The 19,816-nt window shown below is 38.7% G+C and overlaps 1 protein-coding gene across 2 annotated transcripts in view; it reads left to right on the top strand.

Annotated features, from left to right (window-relative positions):
- The window catches only part of thnsl2 (threonine synthase-like 2), a 60,137-nt gene extending 48,027 nt beyond the window's left edge, over positions 1-12,110 (top strand). For both annotated transcript variants that reach the window (XM_039759096.1, XM_039759097.1), the window contains exon 9: positions 11,250-12,110. In XM_039759096.1, coding sequence (XP_039615030.1) covers positions 11,250-11,442 — 193 coding nt within the window. In that variant the 3' untranslated portion in view covers positions 11,443-12,110. The remainder of the gene's footprint in view (positions 1-11,249) is intronic.
- The last annotated feature ends 7,706 nt before the right edge of the window (positions 12,111-19,816 follow it).

The following is a 19,816-nucleotide window of genomic DNA, read 5'->3' as shown; positions in this document are numbered from 1 at the left end:
GCAAAACCACAATAGCACGCTGGCTCGATGTACTGTAGTGTGCGCCAACTCGATCTGAATTGCGATCACATTTGAAAAATATATCTTTTCAAGTTCTATTTAGTCCATATGTGTCAAACTCAAGGCCCAGGCCACATCCGCCCGGTGTGTAATTATATCCGCCCGAGATCATTTTATATACTGTATTATTGTTATTAATGGCCCAGGGATATGAAGCGCTGGTAACACAATAAACTACAGATCCCATAATGCAGCGCTTCAGCTGCCTTGCCAAACACTTACCGCGTTAATCAAGTCTAGCTTATGATGCTGCAAGTTATTGCAAAGCTAGCCCACACGATGCCGAAGAGAAAAGGTGATTCTGAACATAGAGCCTTTAAAAACCGATGGGAGGCTGAGTATATGTTTACTGACATTGCCGGTAAACCCGTGTGTCTCATTTGTGGAGCTAATGTGGCTGTAATTACAGAATTTAATCTAAGACGGCACTATGAGACAAAACATCAAGATAACCTGAAAGACCTGAATGCAATGCACAAGATACAGAAAGCAGAAGAGTTAAAGAAGAATCTGACACTTCAGCAGACGTTTTACCGTGCAAAATCACAAAGTGATTTCAAGTGAAGCTACTTTTATGGGAGACACAAATGCACCAGTGCAACTTGCCCCACTTTCCCTGTTGCCAAGTAATGTTGAACCAAGTCGGCACAACGGTGTTCCCAAATACGCACTTTGTTGATAAACTGAGCGCACTGCACACTGAGTTCGCACGGCGCTTTGGTGACTTTGAAGAACAAAAAAAGAATTTTGAGTTGTTTCGCAACCCATTTGCTGTCGATGTGGAAACTGCACCTGTGCAGATTCAGATGGAGGTGATTGAGCTGCAGTGTAATGGCACACTGAAGGCAAAGTACGATACTGCACGGCCCGCACAGTTTATTCACTCCATTCCCGCACAAATGCTCCAGCTCCGTCTACATGCGGCTCGAACCTTGTGCATGTTTGGTAGCACATATCTGTGTGAGAAGCTCTTCTCAGTCATGAAGACTAACAAAACAGCACACAGGAGTCACCTCACTGATGAGCACCTGCAGTCCATCCTGAGAATCTCCACAACACAGAACCTCACACCAAACATAAACGAACTTGTTGCCAAAAAAAGATGCCAGGCGTCCAGCTCTGATAAAATGACATAAGAGCAAAGACAACTGAATGATTTGATTTGTTATTGCTGAAAAGAACAAATTTTATTTATATTTCCAGGTTTTGTTATGCACCATGTTCATATTTGAATTTGTATAATTTTGACAGGATATATTTTTATGGAGAGCAAAATCTTTTGGGATATTTAAAATTTAAGTTTATTTTTTATATAAAATTACATAAGAGTAAAGAAATTTGAATGTTTGTTCTTTTAACATTTACTTTATTTCTAACTTGTATAATTTAGACAGGATATATTTTTATGGAGAGCAAAATATTATAAGTTATTTATTTAAGTTGATTTATTCCGGAATAATATTCTGTCGACTAAATAAAAATTCCTTCTATTTAAAATTTAAATAAAACTTCAACATATACGATAGTTGTGTGTGTGTGTGTGTGTGTGTGTATGTATATATGTAGATATGTACAGTATGTATATATATGTTTATATATGTGTGTGTATGTATATATATATGTATTTGTGTGTATATATGTGTGTGTGTATATGTATATGTACTGTATGTGTGTATATGTAGATATATATATATGTATATATATATATATATATATATATATATATATATATATATATATATATATATATATATATGACAGCAACACTCATCACTCATAACAGTGACAAAACAATTACATTGACAATCATGTTACGTTATTTTCAAAATGTTTCCTTTTCTTTTCATTGCTTCTTTAACACACTACTTCTCCGCTGCAAAAGCGCAGGTATTTTGCTATATATATATATATATATATGTATGTGTGTATATATATATATATATATATGTATATATATGTGTATATGTATATATATATATATATGTGTTTGTCTGTGTGTGTATATATATATATATATATATATATATATATATATATATATATATATATATATATATGCCAGCAACACTCATGACAATGACAAAACAATTACATTGTCAATCATGTTACGTTATTATTAAAATGTTTCCTTTTCTTTTTACTTCAGCTGCTGGTATTTTGCTATATATATATATATATATATATATATATATATTTATATATATATATATATATACAGTGGAACCTCCTCGTATATCAAAGTGAATTTCCCCATAAGAAATAATGGAAACTCAGATGATTCGTTCCACAACCCAAAACTATTCATATAAAAATGATTAATACAAAATATAAAGTAAAATACATAATACAAATTAACCTGCACTTTACCTTTAAAAAGAATCATGGCTGGTGTGAGTTTCTAAACTCATGTGAGATTCCACCCAACGGGACGACACATGGAAGAGCGTCCTAAAGCAATCGCAGTCTCCCAGCGCTGTAGCAGTTCGCCGTATAAGCATATCCAAAAAGATTGCAGACATGCTATAAGCGTCTGCCGTCAATGGGTCATACAAGGAACATTATAAAGATCCCACTACAATAAATAACAGCGCTGTTGCTGTTTCAAGCTGAATAAAGCTGGTGTTAAAGTACTGAGACTCAGCTTCGTGTTTTGGGGAGCAAGATGGGGACTCGCACTTCACAGCACACACACACACAGTCACAATGCTGTAGTAAACAGTATACGCTCGTACGGATGTTGACTATATGAGTGAGGCACACAGACTCAGATGGAGAATAGGAGACGATTGCCGGAGAGAGAGAGAGAGATGGGTGAGCGAGATAAGGAGAGAGAGAGAGAGAGAGAGAGATGCGCTGGGCAAGCGAGCGAGTGAGATAAGGAGAGAGCGAGAGAGACACGCTGGGCGAGCGAGATAAGGAGAGAGAGAGAGACGCACTGGGCTAGTGAGCGAGATAAGGAGAGAGAGAGAGACGCGCTGGGTGAGCGAGCGAGCGAGATAAGGAGAGAGAGAGAGAGACACGCTGGGCGAGCGAGATAAGGAGAGAGAGAGAACAACCATCAGCTCAGTTGTGATCACATGACACTCAGCAGACAAAGTGTATCCATACTACTCGTATTGCAAGACATCGCTCGTTTATCAAGTCAAAATTTATTAAAAATTTTTCCTTGTCTTGCAAAACACTCGTAAACCAAGTTACTCGTAAACCGAGGTTCCAATGTATATATATATATATATATATATATATATATATATATATATATATATATATACTGTGGACGCTGGCCCGGACACACACAGACGGACATCGTTATTCACCCAACACACGTTTATTTATATCCAATTTTAACAAAGTCTTACTTTAGTGCACTTCCGGTGCCTCCTGCACCGTTCCCCCAAATGTCCAGGCCTCACAGTCCTTGTGCCTTTCTCCTGGCCACCTCCAATCCTCTCTCCAGCTCTGTCCACTTCCACCCAACATCCACCAATGACTGGAGGGAGGCGGCCCCTTTAATAGGAACCCGGATGGGCTCCAGCTGCTTCCCGGCACTCCTCAGAAGACACCACCCAGTGTGGTGGAAATGGCGGCTGCGCACCCGGAAGCCCTCCAGGTGTCCCCTGTCTTCTTTCCCCCAGCACTTCCTGGTGTGGCGGAAGTGCTAGGCTCCAGACTTCTACAGGCACCGGGGCGCCGCCTGGCGGTGGCCACGGGTCCCTACAGGGCTGGGCTTCCAAGCCCTTTACCCAAGGCCCCCAATTTAACCAGGGCGGACGCCCTCTCGTGGTCTGGAGGAGGCACAAGCCCTCCTCAGGTCCTCCTGGGTGTCCCAGCCGGGCTCCAGCCCCGGCCGTATGTCACAATACATACACACACATTATACAGTAGACACCCGGGAAGTCGCGGTTCAGGGTTTAAAACTCAGTCATTCATGGATTTTTTGTTGGAATCTAACTATTAATTGTTAGCGGAAAGCGCAAATATCCTCCACAGTTTTTTATGGCTTTTTTGTGGCAATACTTTGCTGTAGAGAGAACAGGAAGCAACCACTGAGGGAAACACAGTTTGGGATGGTGAAAGTAGCCAACTCCGAGAGCGTTATTCATTTCTCCTTGCTGCTGACTGATTGCTGCCCTGTGATGCGTCTCCAGGTGAGTGGGTTTACCACCGCTGAGGGAAACACGGTTTAGGATGGTGAAAGTAGCCAATCCAAGAGCTTTATTCATTTCTCCTTGCTGCTGATTGATTGCTGCCCTGTGACGCAACTCCAGCTGAGCGTCCTTGTGTTTTCCATTTTGTTATTGTATTCATTTTGTTATTCTTAAACGCACAAGATGTTGTCGAATCGCCCTGCACCTTCTAAGGCTTCTGGAGCCTAAGCGTCAGAAGAAGTTTAAAACACTCCAGGAGAAGGTTGAACTACTGGATTTGCTCAGGGAACTAAAAAGTTATGCTGCAGTAGCTCGCCACTATGCCATTAATGAAAGCACCGCACGCTACATAAAGAAGAACGATATGGAGTACCGTATCTGTAAGTTTCTGTGATAGTGCCAAAAAGGTAACGACCGTAAGGAATAAAAATAAGCACGGAAATTGTACCAGCAGTTTCCTACAGGAGACAATGTAGCAACTTCCCATCATGAAACCCCACCAGAAGAAGACCTGTCCAAAGATACAACTTTTCCTGAAGCGCCTGAAGAAGAGGCGCCACCCGAGGAGTTTTAAAACCTCTGTATCATACTGCACAGCTGCTTCATCATCATCATCAATATCATTCATCATTGCTGAGTACCCGTACATTTTACTGTATTTTAATTAAATGAAATTATTATGTGTTTATAACAAAGAATACCATTCTAGCACTGCGGGAGACATAGCAGTACAGTACTGTACAATAGACGGGTTTATCTTTACATTCTGTTTTTAGGTAATGTATTAAAGTAATTTTTTAGGTAATGTATTAATGTATTAACTCTTTTAAGGCTATTTTTTTTTGTTTCTTATCTCCCAGGGCTGAATATTTTCCCAAAAACTAACATTTTTTAAAAAAGAACACAAAGCAATTGTTTAACATATCAAATCAACAAAAAATATTTACTTTTGACAAATGTTACTGTCTTGCATGTTGTATGAGCCTGCATACTCTATGATTTCACATACATATCACATACATTTTACACAGCAAAGTCCTGCAAAGTCTGATCTCGCTCAAAGCAGCCAATTTCAGTCATTGCCACATTGCACTGCTTGCAGTACGTGTTGTTTTGGTGCCTACTTTTCAATTGTCTGTTGCTGTACTTTCACACATATATTGTTAGTGTGTACTGTAGAGAGACAAGTCACCCTTTTGCAATTGTGCCATTCCACTGCCACCATGTTTTCTGCCCGCATGAAAACCGTATTGTCACCTCTTTTCATCTTCTGAAACTTTATGAACTTGATGCATGGCATTATAGCCTGGCTCACCCCATGGGATTTGCTTCTGTTTATTACAGAAGTGAATAAAACTTTGCAGCAGCACGTACCTATCACCATGCTGCATAACCAGTCCAAAGCCACCAGGGGACAAAGCACGCTTGGACCAATGCTCCCTGAAGTTATATCACCAGTTCTGTCCCATCTCTATTTGTAATACCACAGCACGCTTCATCTTGTCTTTTGTTGTGGGTTTAAACTTTGAAAAACGAGAATGCAATGCAAACGCAGCCCGCAATTCAAAAAATTTCACTGCCTACCTGTTTGTCTCATCTGACGGTAGATGAAAAGCAGCATCAGGAGAGAGCAGCCTGAAGTACAGTGATCTGTCATGTCCAACAGCAAGCCATGCCGTCTTGTGAAGTCCAGTAGCCAGATCGGCTCTCAACAGATCAATGTCTGTGTATTTATCCCACGCGAACCTTGCTGTAGATGCATCGGCTGCGTGAAGGGCACTCAACTGGCAGCAGATCCGTTGGCGCGGCATCGGCTGGTGTTTGATCAGCTGATGCCGGCTTCTCACTCTCTTGCTCGATCTCCTGATCACTGTCAATAAAATCCGATTCTGAAAAATCAGAGTCCGACTCCATGATAATGCGCAAAATATTGTCTGCTGAGTGTTTTCTTTTCTGCACTCGCTTCGCTCCCTTGTCACATGTCGATGCCATCTTGCCATTGTTTACATTTCGCAACTCACACACACGCAAGGATTAGTTGCCAAGTCAACGAGTCTAGCATTTCCTCAACCCCTCCTGTCGACAAAAGTCGACGTCCGCCCTAAAAGAGTTAAGCTGAGTTTGCAACAAAATTAAAGTGATTTGGGGGAATACTGTATTTAGGGTTTAAACTATAAAAATAGGCATTTAAAAGGCATTTTTTAACCACATCCAAAAGTTGAGTTTTTTTTACAATTTGCGGGTGCTCTAGGAGCGTAACCCCCACAAATTTTTGGGGTGTACTGTATATGTATGTATGTGTTTATATATAATGTATATTAGTGGCGAGCGGACGCCTGGAAGGACCGCAAGAGGGACTACGCCTCCTCCAGACCACGAGAGGGTAGCTGCCCTGGTTGGTATGGGTACCACGGGAAAAGAGCATGGAAGCTCAACCATATAGGGGCCTGTGGTCACTGCCAGGGGGCACTCGGATGCCCGAAGAGCCCTGGACGTCAGCACTTCCGCCACACCCAGAGGCACCTGGAGCATGGCCTGGTGAAGATAAAAGGGGCCGCCTCCCTCCATTCATTAGCTGGAGTCGGGTGGAAGAGGATGAAGCCTGGAGGAGAGGAGTGGAGGACGTAAAGAGAGATATTGTAAGAGGCCTGGACTTAAGGGTGCTTGGTGCAGGGGCACTGGGTTGTGCATGATATTGTAAAGAGTTGGAGTTATGTATAATAAATGTGTGTGCGGTTTGAAACCATCGGTGTCTGCATGTCTGTGTCCGGGCTGCTCTCCACTATATATATATATATATATATATATATATATATATATATATATATATATATACATATATATATATATATATATATATATATATATATATATATATATATATATATATATATATATATATATATATATATATATATATATATATATATATATATATATATATATATATATGTGTATATAGTCACACACGTGCGCATGGGAGGCAGGTAAAGGGCTTGAGTATGGGCAATTTCGAATCAGACCAAGATGTGGCAGAGTGCACTGACTCTTTTTCTCCCTTTCCTGCAGACTATTAACGGGAGATCCCACCTAGCCCTCTTGACGTCACTTTCAGGTCCGAGCCTATGGAAAAAGACCTTGCCGGCTCTGGCCCCTGTGATGTCACTTTTGGGCTCAAGCCTATGGTTATATATATATTGTGATGAACGGCCAGCGTTTCAGTCTGGCCGGGACATCTCTCAACTCAAAGAAAGAGGAAAAATAGCCTTTTCATGGCACTACATCCCCCAGGATGCTAGATGGCAGCTCCCCTGGACGGAAATGTTTCCCGGATTCCCGCAGGGCAGCATGGGACTTGGAGTCCATTTCTTCAGCCCTGTTGGGTGCCGTAGGTGGCGCTAGGAGGAGCTCACCAAGAACCTGGGGATTGTTACGGTTATGCCAGCCCGGAAGTACTTCAGAGTTACGAGGACAGAAGCCTGCAGTACTTCCAGGACACTTGAGAAAGGACTATGTGAAGTTTGACCTGGAGAAGGAGTACTTCCGGGTCATGGACTTTAAAAGGACTATGGAAAACCATGCAGATTGAGCTGGAGTTGGGAGGAAGGGTGACAGAGCTGCTGGGTGGAGAGGAAGATTAATTGTATTGATTATTGGTGATTTATTGTGTATTGTGGCGGTGGAGGTGCTTTGTGCACATTATTAGAGAAATTAAATTCATTTCTTATATTTTACCTGGTGTCTGGACATATTGTCTGCGGGTTTGGAAGAGTGACAGTGGCGTAGCCGGCAGGATTCTGGCTGTCTGTTTGGTCAGAAAACCTTGGAATTTAACAAAGAACAGAGCCCCCAGACAGGGACACACGAAACACCACACACCACACCAGACCCGCTTCGATCATTCGTCACGGGAAAGAAGAAAACGAAACCGACTGACTGTGCTGAGGGAAGTTGGGTGCACGACATCCATGAGGAGCAACGGAGCGACACCGCCTTACAGGAAAACATTTTTCCGGGTGCCGATAATCAAGACGAGGTATGCGCCGGGGGAGGGATAGAAAACAAATTTAAAATAACCCACTTTGTCCCCTGCTCATACCTCGTAGACGGCGCGTACCCAGAGGTCGTAATAAAGATGGCAAGTTGTCCCGAAGACAGTTGTGCACTCTCCAAGGGGAATAAGAGCCCGAAAAACTTCTGCATGAGGTCGGACAGCCACGGACACATGACCATTCTGTTGAAAATGTTAATGTGCTTTCTTATTTTTCCAAATTATCTTGTCTTATTGTCTTGTCTTTTTTACTGTGAGGCATGGTCTACAGCCAATAAAGAATCATCATAAGGACAATTGATTAGTTTTCTGAGCCATGTTACATACGCATATGAATAAAATATCATGACTCATCAAGAATGAGAAAAGTTAGCCTGAATTTAGATGTACTTGCAGAGCTGTGATGAAAGCTAGTGGTTCACAGTGACCTCTCAGATTGGGTCTCTGTGTAAGGGCTAATTTGGCCATTCCCCTGTCACTACTTTCTTAAGCTTCTATGTCCACTTAAGAAAAAAAAAGGAACAAATCACTACTGTAAACTAGAATATCACAGGAATCTCACTCACCTCTTGCTGAGAATATGACAACTTGACAGTTTTCTTGTATGGTGTGCAAGATTAAAAAAAAAAAAAGTAAATGTGATGGCAGCTGTTTGGAGTTTGGAGTCAATCGTCGATTTTTATTTACATCAACGATGGACGATATCATCGACTCTCGCCTCAGACCTAGTGTGTTCACTCAGGTTCCCCTTCTCTAATACTACATTTTGTTTAAAGGTCTGAAACCATTTATTGTATAAAATATGCAAGAACAGAGGATATTAGGAAGGGGAAAATATTTTTTCATAACTCTTTGTCAATATTCTGGTGCTGTTGAAGTCACACAACTTTCCCAAACAATTTTGTTTTGCTTAAGCTTTATATCATTGAGTGCTATGTTGAATAGCTAACGACTAGTTTGTTTTCTAGTTATAGAACTAACTACGGCATTAAGTTTGTACTTTAACTTGGTATTTTCAATTGCCTTTTAGCTTTATCTACTAGTGTCTTGCCAAGCAGGCAAATATAATTTATTCCCTTTGATTTTTTAGTAAGTGTGCTTAGGTAAAGGCATATCCCAAATACAGCATAATAATAAAAGAGGAAAACTGTATGGCAGACATATGGATAAAATATGTCAGAGTACTGTGACTAATTTCACCAAAGCAGACAAAGGGGCACGTCTTCTGCTTTTAGTCAAGCCACAATTCAGAGATGATCTTTTTAATTGAAGTTTAGAAAATGATGCACTGTAAATGATTTAGGAGTGCCAGAACACACCACTGTTCACATTATTTGGATGTCACAGGTTCAGTGGTGGCTTGTACATTTTATGTGTCTGCATTTTCTGGCTGTTTCCACACATTTAGATTGCCTCATGCACATCGGAAGTATGTTCTTCAACAACAACATTTATTTCTATAGCACATTTTCCTACAAAGGATATGCTCAAAATGTTTTACAACATATCAAAGAGGTAAAACGGAAAAACAAATTTAGTTAAGAATAAAAATTAATAAATTAGGTGGTTTCTTGAATAAATTCAAGTAACCAACTCATTTCAAGGATATGTTACAGTATGTTCTATTTGGAAGAGCGGTAATAAGAGATATTTTTTCATAGAGAAATGTGAAAATTTCACTTAGAAGTCATACCACTAGAATGGCTAATATTTTATTTTTGTTAATTTTTTTTAACCATATGTTACAAAATCTCTTTAACTTAATGTACAGTTACTCTTTTCTATATATGTTCTTTACAGTGCGCATATCTTCACAAGGTTCTTTAAAAACCAGTCAAGAGTATCGTTCATAGTAACAAGCTAAAATGATTCTATTTAAGATAAATTAATGAACTTAAAAAGCATATGCAAGTAAACAAACATAAACCATGAAGAGACTGTCATTGTGAGCTGACAATGCAGTAGAAACAGGATCGGTGCAGGCAGCACAAAAGAGTCAGATGATGATAGTCGAGCAAGATGCAATAGAAAAAGGCGTGTGTTAAAAGTGTTTTTTAGTACAAATACAGCTAAATGGACAATATTAGCTTAGCATATCCAAGTCAGAAGGTAGTATAAAGCTAAACCAAAAATCAGTATAAGGGGTTTGTGAAATAGAGAAATGTCAAGTAAGTGTCTGGCAGGTTTGTATACTGTAAGCAAAGATGAAACAGTAGTAGAGTTTTCAGATAAATTGAAAACAAGGTTTTCTACTCCTTTTACTAGTAGAAACATATTGTTTATACGAAAGATAATAAATCCTGTTGCAGTGAAATCTGAATAAGACCTTCAGCACACTGTATTGTATATTGGCACTGCATTAATATGAAATACTACAGAATTAATTTCTCAGCGTGTTGTCTGATCTCTTTGTTTCCTTTCTTACAAAGCACATTTTCAAATGGTTGTTTCAGCTCATCTCCTTCTGACACAAATGTCATTGACCTCCTTTAGCTCATTTATATGTTAGGGTTTCTAGATACAATGCTTTTAAAGGGACAGACAGCACCCTGCTGCTTTAACATTTTTGGTTGTCCAGTCCGATGAACATATCTGGCCTGCAAACATAAAACCCCTGACTGTGTTAGGCAACTAGGAATCTTTTCCCTATTATATAAACCATAACATTCTTCATCTCTAACAGTAACTGGTCTAAGAATTGTGTTTGGGAAGGATATTTAGGCTTACCAGAGGGTACATCTTTATATCCTTAGTTTACTCATATTTCAACATTATATGGTATACTTATTTTTCAAAAATAAATCTTTTTGTATTGTTTGCTGAGGAAAAACGAAACAATGAATTTACTACTTGATTATCATTCTGCAGTATTCTTTATGAATGTAGCAGGAATTGTTACTCATGTGTTATAGTTCATATTGTTCCAGTATTATTCAGAATGTTTCTATCAGTCCATCAATGAGAAATTGTTTTTTGTTCACTTTCTGTAGGTGCTTTTTGGCAACTGCATCTGCTGCAAAATTCCAGGAAGTGCTGAAACAGGCAGATCTGCCTCTAGAAATCCCAGCAAAAATCGCTGCTTTGGAAAGTAAGCAAACACGGAAAATAAGCATGGAAAAAAGTGCCAACTGGGAAAGCATCCTGCGAGAGAAGATTAAATTAATACAAATGAGAAGGCAGTAATTAGCAACCCTAAAGTGCAAAGAATTGCAGGGGTTTCACTGAAGAGAAAGGATACCTAATCATTGTTTTCTAATTATGCCTGTTATACTATTGAAATCTTTTGCATTAAGAATGTATTCCTCCATCTGTATAGTATTAATTCTTGAATGTTTAATTGTATTCCTGTCATACCAGGACTACTTGATATAAAGTAATTCATCTTCAGAAATGAATATTTCATTTTACTATCAAAATTGAGGAAGGCAAAAGTGTTCTTGAAATTAAATTGTGTTTTTTTAACAATAAAAACAAAATAGATTTATTAGTCTTCATAAGCAATACTTTACATACTTTAAGTCAACAAGTTGAAAGCTTCAGCGACCTACGGCAAGTTCAATTCCAGGCAGTGCATATTCTGTTGCACTTGTGATTGCTTGGGCTTTTTCTGAATGCTACACTTGTTCCCACGCAAGTTAAATTATTAACTCTAAATTGGCCGTTTGTGAGTATGTGAGTTGATGTGCCTTGGTGATGGACTGGTATCTCATCCAGGGATGAATTTCACCATGAAACTGGTGCTACTTGGATGAGCTCCAAGTCTTCCTAACCTTATTGTGTAGTGAAAGAATTTAAAATATATGTATATACTAGGGGGCAGCTTGCTTCGCTTGCCAACCCCTGTGTTTGGTTTTCCGGATACACACTTTTAAGATTTTTTTTTTCTTTGAATTGTTGCTATTTCATTAGTTTCACTTTTATTTCAGAACTTCGTTAAACACAATATTTGAGTCCCAACATGCTGAATCTTTTAAATGAGGTCTGTGAGACATGTGTTTAATGACTTTGTACCATAATTCAGGATAGGTTTCTCTGTTTGGAATTTCAGCACAGACAAAACGATCTACATCATCAGCAGTTAATAATTTTTTTTGCAAAGTAACCAATAAATGCATGTGAGGTAAACCCCGTTTTTGAAATCTTGGACTTAAAGTTCAAAGCCTTACAATATTTACGTACTTCTGACATATGACCTCTGTCCATATATTCGATCTCTTATCGCCTTTTTGTTATTTCTCTGAGTAATAATATCTCTTTGTTTGTACTAATGCAATCTTTACTTTCTTTTTTGATACTTTCTAATTTTCCTGCTTTCATATTCATTAACTTTCTCTGAATTTGTATCGCGCCAATATTTTTGAGCGTTTCGAATTCCATTGCTTTCATAATCTCTAACTTGCTCTGCATGTGTATAGCGCCAACGTTTTTGAACATCTTTATGAAGTTCTACTTTGGCTTTTACCCTTTGTCTTTTAATTCTGAGCCCGATTGGACATGCTTTTTTTTTCAATTCCACTTGTTATGGCCTTTTTCTTTTTTGCATTTTTTTTTCCTCTCCAACGCTTTTGAGTCTCTTTTCTTCACACTGCTCTTTCTTCTTCACTTAGACATTGATGTTTCATGTATAACATATTGTCCTTATACGCTTTATATGCGCTGAGAGCCCTGGATATGTGTGTGCTCAAAGCCTTTACACGACTGAGTGTTTTGCTGCCCGTGGTCTTATTTGATGTTGGTTGTAAGTAGGGCGTGTCTTGCAAGAATCTCATGTTCTACGTCCCCACAGGACGGTCCTGGGTCAATCTCTTGGCACAAAGTCTCATGTTTAAGGTCCCCATGAGACGCTCCGTGGCCAATCTCTTTCGTCTTGCGGGTCTTCTAAGTGTCTTCTGTGATCTTCACATGAAGATCACGTCTCATCTCCATAGTCTTTCTCTCCCCGGATTTTTTTTATAATAGAGAGATAAGTTTATTAGCTTGCATTTGTGAATTAATAGAATAGCTCAATAGTAGGCCTTTTACTTTATTGTTCCATGGATCAGGATTTGATTTTCAGCATGGTCAGTGTCTTTTAGTTTGAACCTTTGTCCCTTTTTCTGTGGTTACCTTGGGTACTGTTCCTACTTCCTGCATCCTAAAGATGTGGTTGGTACATAATTTAGCAAATCTAAATTACTCCTGAGGAGTTACTGTGTGCCTTGACATACTGTCATCTAGTCCCATTAGTTTCCACCTTGCACCTACTGTTGCCTGTTGCTTCCTCAAAGCTATGTAATAAAATACATTCTAAAGCTGATGTGACAGTTGCACTCCAGTAGTAGCTGATCATTAATTTACCCCAGTATCATTCACGGTGAGAAGTTGCACTGAAAATACACAAAGTACTACTACATTAATTTAGTAGTGTACCTATGTTGGCAAATAATAAATATGTATGATTATATAACCCAAATTTTAGCAAGCTTCTAACATTACAAGATTAGAGTTTTGCAAAATTTGATTGCTACAAGGATCTAAATGTCCACATTCAATGAGCTGTTTTTTTTTATTTTAATAATTTAAATGGTGTGTGATGGACAGCACACATGGTTGGGCCTTCCATCCAGGAGGGCAGTATGATGCAAGGACAGGTGAAGACAACATTTCAGGACAGCCTGCACCCCTGATATGCTAGATGGCAGTCTGACCATTTTTTTGCTTCCAATGGGCTATGCCCTAGGACCAGAAATACTCATAGGTTCAACTTAAAAGAAACTGCTTGACCTCATCCAGGTGAACCGGAGTTGCGTGGAATAGGACAGAGCACTCCTGGAGGAGTGGAAGGAGAAAGAAAAGAAGAGTAGAGAAGAATAATATTGTGTTTATGGTAGTTTTGCCTTTTTCAAGATAATTGTGCTAATAAATCTTTTATTTAAACCAGGATTTGTGTTGGTGAGGTTGTGTTTGGGGTAAAGGGTGCTGCAATACCCTCTAGTGGTCATGGGTGATAATTTTCCTATTTGTTTTACTAATTAGTAAGAAAAGGCTTATATAAGCAGAACCTTAAAAAAATAAAAAAAAAAATCTCAAAAAGCAGAATAAAAATGAATCGCCTCCAGTGTTTATATCCACACAAATGCTTGCTACATTCCAAAAAAAAAGTATAGCAAACTAATTTTATAATTTCTAGATTTACACTAAAAAGACAGAATCTGGAAAATAACTTGCTTAACGAAGGCTGGAGTCCATCTGAAAACAGAAGTTGGTAGAGATGAAGATATAACAAATTAGCACACAAGGGATCACAAGACTGAAATATCTGCTTTCTTTAGTATTTTGTGTCATCAGTAGTCAGAAAATACTTACTAATTTATTTATTGACTTAAAAATGCAAGGCATACACTTGTTGAAAAAAGTAGCATCTCTCTTCTTTAGCATTTCGTGTCCTTTGCCACTGTGTGTTTATTCCTTATCGATAATTTTCTATATATGAATGCATTTAAGGGAACAAATGCAATAGGAAAAAAGGAACATTTAAAAGAAAATGATAAAATACAGGTAAACTTTTAAGGTTATGGAAAAATTCTAGAGCACTTGTATAAATGCAAAACAAATGAAGGGCAAGTTAATTAAACAATTAGTTCAATTAGATATAAGATTAACTTATTAATTGTGAAATTGTCTAGACGAAAAACCTGCAGCCACAGTGTGACCTTAGGACTGAATCTGGTAACTCTTCTTCTTCCTCTTCCTTTTTATATTTACGTACTTATACACGGGGTTGATGTGCTTGATCGGCCTTCTTCAAACAGCTCAGTCCTGCACCTCCTTGCCAGTCAAAACCTTTTCTTTCAGATCTTCTTTTATTGTATCAGACCACCTCTGCTTTGGTCTTCTTTGCTTTCTTTTCCCCTGTACTTCTCCTCCTCATCACATGTCCATATTACTTCAACCTACCTTCCTGTACTTCCTTAGATAGTTCTCCCACTTTTGTTGTACCTCTGATTGTCTCATTTCTTATTGTCCTTTTTTTGTAACTCCACACATCCATATAAACAGTTTCATTTCTGCCTCATCTAACTTCTTCTCCTAAGCTCCTTTTACTGCCAATGCCTCAGCTCCATGTAGGATTGCTGGTCTTACCACTGTGTTAAACACCTTGCCTTTATCTTTTGCCTTAATTCTTTAACCACACAGTATTCCTGATTACTTCTTCCAGTTTTTTCATCCACACTGTACTCTATGGGTTATCTCTGCCTTTACTTTTCTATCTCAGGCTACAACTAATCCAAGATATTTACATGTATCCACATTAAAATATACCATCTATTTAATTAGTAGTATAAAAGGGTCAATAAATGTCATAAACTTCTTCAAGCATATCAGGAAACCAGATAATGGTCAAGTGAACAAAAGAACAAGAAGGGCCTGTGTGATGGTTCATGAAGTTGGCTGAGTATCATGTACCCAGTACCTAGCTTTTTTAGGGCACCTCTCCCAAGACACTAGATGGCAGCTTCCCAGCTTTATAATATTGCCCCAGATCCCCAAAGGGCACCATGGGACTTGTAGTTTGGTATCTCAGCCCTGTTGGGTGTCGTGGGTGCTGCCAGGGGGTGCTGTAAATGAACTGGGCGGCATGAGCTCTCTGCCTGAACCAGAAGTGCTGTCAGGCAATGTGGGCGGAAGAGCAGAAGCACTTCCAAATTGGACAACATATAAAGGACCACCTTAAGCACAGTCTGCGAGCCAGAGTCGGCTGGAAGGTGGGCAAAGCTTGCTGGGAGGTGTAGAGGAGAGGAGAGGAGAAAAGAAAAGACAGAAAAAAAGAGTAATTATGGGCAGTGTACATTTACCTGTGGCTGTGGTGCTGGAGAGCACTGTGAAGAATTTAAAAAGAATAAAAAGTCATGCTGCTATCCTCAATGTCTGTCTGTTGGGCTTGAGGAGCAACAGTGCCCTCTAGTATTCACACTGCTTACTTTGGTTGTTAAATATTTTGTTATAATGCTGTATCTTGGAAAACAAAATATAAAGTAAAGATGAAATTGAGAATAGTGCAGCAGCAGCAAATGTCCAAAAATAAAAGGTTAGATGGAACCACACACAGTTTCTATTAAGTTATAGTGGCTGGACAACAATTTTGAGTTGCTTCGAAAGCTTGCATAATTGTAATCTTTTTAGATAGCCAATAAAATGTGTACATTCATAATGGCTAACGCGGTACAACACCGTAGTACAGGAGATATGTTGGGAAAGCAAAGATAGGTGCTGAACATTTTAATTAAGATTCACACTATAATTATGTACTATATACTATTCCCTGGAAAACGTTAGAGAGTCAAGATTGTGTTGGTTTGGACATGTGCAGAGGAGAGATGCTGAGTATATTGGGAGAAGGATGCTAATGATGGAGCTGCCATGTAAGAGAAAAATAGGAAGGCCTAAGAGAAGGTTTATGGATGTGGTGAGAGAGGACATGCAGGTGATGGGTGTAACAGAACAAGATGTAGAGAACAGGAAGATATGGGAGAGGGTAATCTGCTGTGGTAACCCCTAATGAAAGCAGCTGAAAGAAGATGATGATACTATTCCCTGGAAAAATATTATTTAAAATTATAGTTTTTTATTTTACTTAATTGCAAATGATACTTACACCATTGATCCAATTTAGATTTTTATTGTAAAAAGAAAAAATTATTTTAAGTCCCTGTATCCAGTTTTGAAACCGCCCTACTGATTTCAGAAAGATTCATAAGGTATAAAACTATATAAGTATATATCACACATTAGCATTTGCTTGACTCTACCCACTTCACATACTTGCAGAAAGTGTTTCTTATCCATTTCTCTTAAAAATTTCTAAGAGGTCTTTACATGTGTACAAGGCAGCATGTAGTATAGGATGCCTGCAGTATGTTAAAGTGTTCAGCATTTTCGAAAAACATTCCACACACAGACTGAATGAATAGCCAATAGTCTAGAATGACAAACAAAAATTCCTACTTTCCATCACTTCACCAAGGTGTGGGATTTCCCTCATTTAGTAATCTGTTTGTGGCTAAATAAACTGGAAAGTTCCAAAAGTCCCGATTAGAGCTGTCAAACAGATGGCAGAAATACAATATGAAGAAACATTATTTAATAAATAACATGCCACAAAAAAGATAAAAAATAAATTACAAATCTTGATGTTGCATTACACATTTCCATGCACCATTCTTCACTTTAGAATAACAAGTAATCTTCAAAACATCTAGATTATTTTAACAGACCCATTGTGAAAAATCAGACTTACATTCTGTAATATTTCAGTAAGTGAAAAGAGTATAAGATACTAAATTTGGAAAGTATCTCTCCAATGATGGTGTCCATCTTTCTATTCAACCAAGCACAATTTTCTGAACATACATACCCACTAACCTGCTCTGGATAAACATATTTGGAAGACTGATGGATGGATTAACATACATATTCCAGTTCATGATCACCGGAAGCCGGAACCGATCCCAAGAGCTCCCTTCAACATGGTGCGGGTCCATCAGCTAAGCTGAGAACCACATATATTTTTCAAAGAATAATTGGAGTATACAGTATGCTGCTCAGTTGTACAGTTATGTAAATAGTAGAGGGTTTGTTAATGAATTTTAATAGCATTTTGGCTCCTTCTTCTACTTTCAGTACAGAACTATCATTCTCATAGTCAGAGTTGCAGGAACTCTGTGCCTATCTTGGCACCAATAAACACAAAGCAAGATTCATGGTTCAATCACAACTTCATGAGCTTTTTAAAATTAAGAGTGGCCAATCTGTATAACTGCTGTAGTGAAGTAGAACACTTGGAGGAGACTAGTGGGAGAGCATGTAAAACTGAACTTTGAAACCTGCCTGGATTACTGAATGTTAAGTAAAACATATGGATTTACTGTAGTTCTGCAGGTTAGAGTTTGCCATTCTTCTACTTCTTCATCTTTCCCACTTCAATGTGGGGTTGATATACTTGATCAACCTTTTCCATACAGTTCAGTCTTGCACCTCCTCCCCAGTCAGACCCTTTTCCTTCAGATTTTCACTCATTTCCCACAGGAGTCAGACAAGGCCCCTGTGTGTTGAACAGGGGGTACACCATCAGTATTTTCTGAAGCTGTTTGACATGAGTCCATTATTAAGATTTTGGCTTATTAAGTTTTACAGCTGGAGTCCCTTCCTGAAACCAACCCTCTCTGTTTATCTGGGCTTGGGACTGGCACCAAGTTGCACTGGGTTTTAGGGTTTGCCATTCTGACAACTCAAAAACCTGCAGTTTGAGAAGTCTTTATATTTTTATTCTTTATCTTTTGAGGATAAAGAAATCACAATTTTACACTGTGCGTCTGTGTAGTTCTTTTGTCTTTTCTTATTATTTTTTACACTTATGTTATTTGGTCTGAACAGCTAAGGGGAGCAGGATATTATACCTGTTTCTCTGCCAAAGCACATGTAGAGACCACAGGCATACGCCCCTCGCTTTGGTTTCTCTAGACAGGCTCCAGCTGTTCATGTGGTAACAGCTGTAAAATAGGCCAAGAGATCTGTATCATCTACTACATGTAACCTACCAGAGATAATTGAAGATGTACTTTCAATACCTATGGTTTTACCTCTGCCATTACAGTAGCCTGTTTTAAATGAGAAGAACAAATAAAAACACAACTGCATTGATTAGGTGTTTTCTTTCACAGAAAAGAAGATTAAAAGACATGGTGCAAAATTTTGCTTCAAACCAATTCCTTTCATGCTGCTACAGGCATCAAAGGACATCACTACTGCTGCCCAAATCGAGCAGTACTAACTTTCAGTTACTGCAGGCTTGTCTGGTATGCTTATGTATACTGCCACAGAGAAATTAATTTCAAACCTAAAATTAAATTTCAGGTATATTCCCATAAAAGTGATCTACAGAATCTACTAGGATCTGTACTGCATTAAAGACTATTGGCTGGAACACTTAACTATAGTACAGTCAGTTTCTTCACCATTAACAGGCAATGTTTCAAATGAACTTTGCTGCAGGTGAAGTTCAAACATTTTAATAAATTAACTGCATGTTGATGAGCAGCATGGTGGCATAGTGATTCATGTTACTGCATCACGGATCCAGTGTCCTTGGTCCAAAACCTGCACCTATTAACTGTCTGTGTGTTGTTTGTACATTCTCACAGTATTTGTGTGGCTTTACTTCGTTTATCCCCCAAGACATACAGGATATTTTATTATTATTAATTTATTTTCAAATTGGCCTCAGTGCACCAGTGAGCCTTGTGTTTACTGCCTTATGCATGTCTTTCTGTATATGCTGTAGTGCTGCTGTGAACCTGAACTGAACTAAGTGGCTTTGAGAATGTTAAAAATATTTGCTTTCTGAAAAATAGTTAACTCTTAATCACACAGTTTGAGTAATTTAAAATTTGATAAACTATACATGGACACCTTATATTAATATTTTGTCATTACTTATTTTTACTAGGTAACCCAGCCATAGGGGATGCAGTGTGTTTCTTCGTGCTGGTCCCAAGCCCGAATAAATGGGGAGGGTTAC

The sequence above is a fragment of the Polypterus senegalus genome, chromosome 7 (assembly GCF_016835505.1).
Source record: "Polypterus senegalus isolate Bchr_013 chromosome 7, ASM1683550v1, whole genome shotgun sequence".
Lineage (NCBI taxonomy): Eukaryota > Metazoa > Chordata > Cladistia > Polypteriformes > Polypteridae > Polypterus > Polypterus senegalus.
The sequence above is the reverse complement of the archived record's forward strand: the minus strand, read 5'-3'. Positions and strand labels throughout refer to the sequence as shown.